The sequence below is a fragment of the Gaeumannomyces tritici genome (genome assembly GCF_000145635.1).
Source record: "Gaeumannomyces tritici R3-111a-1 unplaced genomic scaffold supercont2.1, whole genome shotgun sequence".
NCBI lineage: Eukaryota > Fungi > Ascomycota > Sordariomycetes > Magnaporthales > Magnaporthaceae > Gaeumannomyces > Gaeumannomyces tritici.
The window spans coordinates 5062636-5068635 of NW_008804545.1; the positions used below are offsets into that span (position 1 = coordinate 5062636).

The 6000-nt window shown below is 54.8% G+C and overlaps 2 protein-coding genes across 2 annotated transcripts; one reads left to right on the top strand and one right to left on the bottom strand.

Moving 5' to 3' along the window:
* The first annotated feature begins 729 nt into the window (after nucleotides 1-729).
* Nucleotides 730-4958, top strand: GGTG_01607 (DNA-directed RNA polymerase I subunit RPA2). The gene is made up of 2 exons (XM_009219374.1): nucleotides 730-1444; nucleotides 1515-4958. The coding sequence occupies exons 1-2, from the start codon at nucleotides 974-976 to the stop codon at nucleotides 4764-4766; spliced, it is 3723 nt and encodes a 1240-aa protein (XP_009217638.1). The 5' UTR covers nucleotides 730-973; the 3' UTR covers nucleotides 4767-4958.
* A 247-nt stretch (nucleotides 4959-5205) lies between these two features.
* On the bottom strand, nucleotides 5206-5604 carry GGTG_01608 (hypothetical protein; the record flags this gene model as incomplete). Its single annotated transcript, XM_009219375.1, has 2 exons — nucleotides 5206-5468; nucleotides 5544-5604. The coding sequence occupies 2 exons, from the start codon at nucleotides 5602-5604 to the stop codon at nucleotides 5281-5283; spliced, it is 249 nt and encodes an 82-aa protein (XP_009217639.1). The 3' UTR covers nucleotides 5206-5280.
* Nucleotides 5605-6000: the final 396 nt, after the last annotated feature.

A 6000-nucleotide genomic window follows, 5' to 3' on the forward strand; every position in this document is an offset into this window, starting at 1 on the left:
GACCCCACGCAAGGCAAAGGTCCGACCGGCTGAGGAACCAGTGCATCCCTCCTCGTCGGTATCCATGTCGGGTCGGCGGTGGTGTTGGGGGCAGAAACAGGCCGCAAGCAAGCGCCTCTGGCCTGATTGGCCTCATGCAACCTCGCGATCCGCCCGCAAACGAGTGGACGCGCCGTGCGGTTTCGTTACTGAGGCGGCCGCAAAGCTGGGCCTGCGAAATGCAAAACACACCAGCCTCCGCCCAACCAAGGCGGCGCAAAAGGAATCAGGCCAAACTCGTGGCCAGGCTTGGTTCGGCCCCAACAGCCGTGCCAATGCTTTTCGCTCCTTCTTCTTTCGTGACTTAGCTTTTGCCGTGTCTCGTGTCTGCGTCCTTGGGCCGCCCGCCTCCCTTTCTGGTGAAGGGGCCGGGCTGGTTTCTCTCGCTGCCGTTCACGCTTGCCTGTGAGTTGGCTGTCGACTGGGCATTCCTTTGTATCCTGACTTAGCAATTATCCAAACTCGTCACATATTTGTAGCATATTTCGTGTTGTATGTATGGCGTAATGTGGGCTCTCCCTTTCCTTTTCGAGATGGCACGCAGCCACCTGCAGGTGCCCCAGTGGGGCGGCTAGCCCCGGGCGGCGGGCGGGCTGTTGGGGTACATTATCGTTATCGATCGTTATCGTTATCAAAAACTTTTTTTTCCTCCCCGACGCCGAGGCCAGGCGTGCCTGCCGTCTGCGACTTGTGCGAACTGGCAGAGAGAAGCTCTTTTTTTTTTTTCTCCAACCCTTCAAGTCGACGGGACTGGATGCAACCCACGTCTCACATCGTCACGGCCAGCGACTAGGCGGACTCGCATGCAGCATACACACTGCTTCTTTATCCATTGACATCTTGAGGCGCCCTAGGCCTCCTCGCGGCCATCTGCTTGTTCCCCCATTGGCCCCTCCTCCAACCGAACTGACTGGCCGTGCTCGGCGAAGTCAAGATGGCGCCGACCGCGACGAGCGTACAATGGGACCACGAATATAATACTCTCCGCCGCGAAAATCTGTTCAGAAACCCTCCAAAGGACCATACAGCATACCCGGCCCTGCAAAATGCTGTCAACCCGCACATCGAGTCCTTCAATGCTCTTTTCAGAGACGATGGACGGCCCGGTCTTATAGACCATGCGATCGCCGACATTGGCACCAGGCTCTACTTCGACGGCGATGCGAAGATCCCCCTTTCCCAGAGGAATCGGCTTACCGTGCGGTACAAGAGCGTCAATCTGCAAAAGTCGTATGTCCCTGTGACAAACAAGCTGGCCAAGACTCGCGAGATCTTCCCCGCCGAGTGCAGGGAGCGCCATGCTACATACAGAGGAAAGCTCTCTGCCACGTTCGAGTTCCAGATCAACGATGAAGAGCCTCAGGAGTTCGTGCGCGAGATCGGCCAGATGCCTATCATGGTCAAGGTGAGCCAAAATCGCCTCTTACTGCTGCTTCGCGAGGGCGCCGCTGTGCTGTTGCTTACGCCCTTATTAGTCAAATAGATGTCATCTTGAAGAGAACTCTCCAGCCCAGCTTGTGGAACGCAAGGAGGAGAGTGAGGAACTCGGTGGTTACTTCATCGTCAACGGCAACGAGAAGATCATCCGGCTGCTCCTGCTCAACCGGAGAAACTTCCCCCTGGCCATCAACCGCCCCAGCTTCCAGAACCGAGGGCCCTCATATACGCCGTACGGCATCATAATGCGATGCGTGCGGCCAGACGAGACCTCGCAGACCAATGTCCTCCATTACCTCAATGACGGCAACGTTACCTTCAGGTTCTCGTGGAGGAAAAACGAGTACCTTGTGCCTGTCATGATGATCCTCAAGGCGCTCGTCGAGACCAACGACCGAGAGATTTTTGAAGGGCTTTGTGGCCCGCCTGGTTCCAAGGGCGTGGAGAACTCGTTCCTGACAGATCGCGTGGAGTTGCTGCTGCGAACATACAAGGCATATGGTTTGTACAGCAAGTCTAAGACGCGGGCGTATCTGGGAGAGAAGTTCCGGGTCGTTCTGGGCGTCCCGGAAACCATGTCCCACTACGAAGTCGGCACCGAGTTCCTCCGCAAGATCGTGTTGGTACACATCGGGAGCGTTGCCGTCACGGAGCAACAGGACTCGGACAAGTTCCGCATGCTGCTCGTCATGATGAGGAAGCTGTACGCTCTGGTCGCTGGCGAGTGCGCTGTCGACAACCCGGACGCGATCCAGAACCAGGAGATCCTCCTCGGCGGATTCCTGTACGGCATGATCTTGAGGGAGCGCTTGGAGGAGCTGCTTAACACCCACCTTCGCCTCGTTCTCCGCGACTTTCATAGGAGATCTCCGGCCAACACATTCACCTCGGCGGCGTTTGCCAAGGAATTCCCCGCAAACATATTCAGAAGAACCAACGAGAATATCGGAAACAGCCTAGAGTACTTCCTTTCCACCGGAAACCTCCTGAGCCCGTCAGGTTTGGACTTGCAGCAGACCTCTGGATTCGTCGTGGTCGCGGAGAAGCTCAACTTTTTACGTTTCATCAGCCACTTCCGCATGGTCCATCGTGGCAGCTTCTTCGCGCAGCTCAAGACGACGACAGTCAGAAAACTGCTACCCGAGTCCTGGGGCTTTCTCTGCCCTGTCCACACCCCTGATGGTTCACCCTGTGGCCTTCTGAACCACCTTGCCCATACGTGCAAGATCATGACAGATAGCGTCGACGTTTCGGCCATCCCCAGGCTTGCAGCCGAGCTCGGTGTCGTCAATACATCGTCGGCTGCGACTGAGGAGAGCGTGGTCGTGATGCTGGACGGCAAGATCCTGGGATGGTGCAGCCCTGGACAGTCGCGCAGAATCGCCGACACTCTGCGCTACTGGAAGGTTGAGAAATCACATGGGGTGCCAGTCGAGCTGGAGATCGGCCTGGTCCCCCCATCAAATGGCGGGACATATCCTGGAATCTACATGGCGTCGCAAGCCTCGAGAATGGTCAGGCCCGTCAAGTATCTGCCCCTGGAGAAAGAAGATTTCGTGGGGACCCAGGAGCAGCCGTACATGTCTATCGCCTGCACAGAACCCGAGATTGTCTCTGGGGAGTCGACTCATGTCGAGTTCGATCCGACCAACATGCTCTCCATCCTCGCCAACATGACGCCGTTTTCCGACTTCAACCAGTCCCCTCGAAACATGTACCAGTGCCAGATGGGTAAGCAAACGATGGGTACCCCTGGGGCTGCACTACGCCACCGAACCGACAACAAGATGTATCGCCTACAGACCGGCCAGACCCCTATCGTGCGCGCGCCGTTGCACAACGAGTACGGATTCGACAACTTCCCCAACGGGACAAACGCCGTAGTCGCTGTCATCTCTTACACAGGATACGACATGGACGACGCCATGATTATCAACAAGTCGGCCCATGAACGTGGCTTCGGGCACGGAACCATCTACAAGACCAAGAAGATTACGCTCAAGGACGACTCCCGGACCCGCTCAGCAAAGAATGTCACGAAGCTGTTCGGGTTCGCCCCATCCGGCGCGGTCAAGGGATGGCAGCGGGAGATGCTGGACGAAGACGGCTTGCCCTGGATCGGCCGCGAGGTCAAGGAAGGGGATGTGATTGCGGCGTGGCATACGGTATCGGCAGACTACAGCGACCAGCTCATGAATAGAGACGGCATCACGCACTTTGAAAAGTACAAGGACTCGGAGACGGCCTACATCGAGGAGGTGCGCCTGATCGGCAACGAGAACGGAGTAGAGCCTCTACAGACCGTTTCCATCAAGTTCAGGATACCCCGGTCTCCTATCATTGGCGACAAGTTCTCCTCGCGACACGGGCAAAAGGGTGTGGCATCGCAGAAGTGGCCAATGATTGATATGCCCTTTTCCGAGTCGGGCATGCAACCAGATGTTATCATCAACCCGCACGCCTTCCCGTCCCGAATGACGATTGGCATGTTTGTCGAGTCGCTGGCGGGTAAGTCGGGGGCGCTGCACGGACTAGCGCAGGACTCGACACCCTTCAGGTTTGACGAGGAGGACACGGCGGCCGAGTACTTTGGACACCAGCTCATGAAAGCCGGATACAATTTCCATGGAAACGAACCCATGTACTCGGGCATCACGGGCCAGGAGTTGGCGGCGGATATCTACATCGGAGTGGTCTACTACCAGCGGCTGAGGCACATGGTGAACGACAAGTTCCAGGTGCGAACGACGGGTCCCGTCGTTCCGACGACTGGACAGCCCATCAAGGGAAGGAAGCGAGGTGGTGGTATCCGAGTGGGTGAGATGGAGCGCGATGCTCTCCTGGCACACGGAACGGCGTTCCTCCTGCAGGACCGGCTCCTCAACTGCTCCGACTACTCGAGGTCTTGGATCTGCCGAAGCTGCGGGACATTCCTGTCGGTGCAGCCGACGGTTTCACCGTTTGTTGGCAAGCGGAAGATCAACACGGTGAGGTGTCGAGGCTGCGCAACACGTCTGGACAAACTGGACGACGACGTGGATGTGGCAAAGCTGGACGGCGAGATCTGGGAGGACGGACAGGGGAACCAGTGGATCGGTGGCGACAACACGACTCTGGTCGTGGTGCCTGGCGCGCTCAAGTTCCTGGATGTGGAACTGGCGGCCATGGGCATCAAGCTGAAGTACAGGGTGGACCCCAAAGACGCGCCGAGGAAGGGCCCAATGAGGCGAGCCGGTGTGGACGGCTTCCATGTCGGAGGCTCGGCCGTGGCGCTGCCTCCCTCATATTAAGGGCTCGGTGCAGCTCTCGGTCTCTCAAGTGTGGTTCTAGGATTATGTAACGTATGTAACGCGAAGCGCAAAATAAAGACGGGATTACATGATTGCCGTTACTGCAAGTCGGGGCTTTGAAAGCGGAATGGTGCTCCGCCTACGAGAGGGAGCAGGCCAACACGACCGAGGATACCAACATGACCAACCTTGGCTGCGACAACACAGGTCTTCTGGGACCCAAAGACAACTTGTTCGTGTCACTGCCTGAAGACATGGACGCCACATCCATCCTGGGACGCATGGATATCCAGGCACCCTGCCCAAAAAAAAGTCCGGACCGCAATTTATTCCCCACCACCACAAAAAAAAGAGCCCATTCAATTTGCAATTATTTTACCCTTTGCATTTATGATCCTTTGTAAGATATTTGGTATTTCGTCCACCTACGCATTGATCCGGGCCTGGGAAAGGTTATTCTAGCCCTTTTTTACAATGCTTTTCAGCAAATTATTATCCCAAATAGCCAATTTCCTTATAGCGGCTTTAAAGGCCTGCCAGGCCCTTTCAATAAAAGAAATATTAAAGGAATGGGTGCAATTAAAATAATGCCGGAGGTTGTGCTTTTCCTTCCAGGTTTTAACAATATTGCTTTTGCTTTTTCCATGCCCAAAATCGTTATTTTTTTTAAAAATAAAGTTCTGGCCGTTTTGCAGCCAAGAGCTTATTACAAGCTCCAGAATTTCGTTTCAATACGTGCGCAGAGTTATTTTCCCGTTGGTAGTATTAATGTCGTACCAAACGAAAGGGCTTTTAAAGTTATATCCAATAGCGGCCCAAGCGTGCACCCGACGGACATTTTTTTTAAAAAGGCTTTTTTTTTGCACGCAATTTGAGTAATTTTTTTCCCCAAAGCCGGCAAATAATATAAAACGCCTTTTAGCCCCCCAGCCGAAGTAAATTTCGTTGGAAAAGCGGACGTGCCGCCAATTTTGGAATTTAAAATATTTATTAAGCATTACTTTAGCGTATTTAACTTATTATTGCGCTAAGCGTAAAAGCACGTAACTTTTTTGGCAAGCCAAGCATATTCGAAAGCCAGCTTTTTTTATTGTAATGCAAATCGTTTCGACGGAAGCTTTAATATTAAAGCCGGTTGCGTTCAGGTGTCAGGAGCACGGGCGAGACCGCCCGGCAGAAAGCGGGGAGCGTCAGATGCACGGGCGAGACCGCCCGGCAGAAAAGGAGGAAGGGG

What these genes read in the sequence shown, in the direction of transcription:
- GGTG_01607 (XM_009219374.1), top strand. Translation starts at nt 974, where the DNA reads ATGGCGCCGACCGCGACGAGCGTACAATGGGACCACGAATATAATACT. An exon ending in AGATGCCTATCATGGTCAAG is followed by an intron (nt 1,445 to 1,514) that starts GTGAGCCAAAAT and finishes CGCCCTTATTAG; the next exon opens with TCAAATAGATGTCATCTTGA.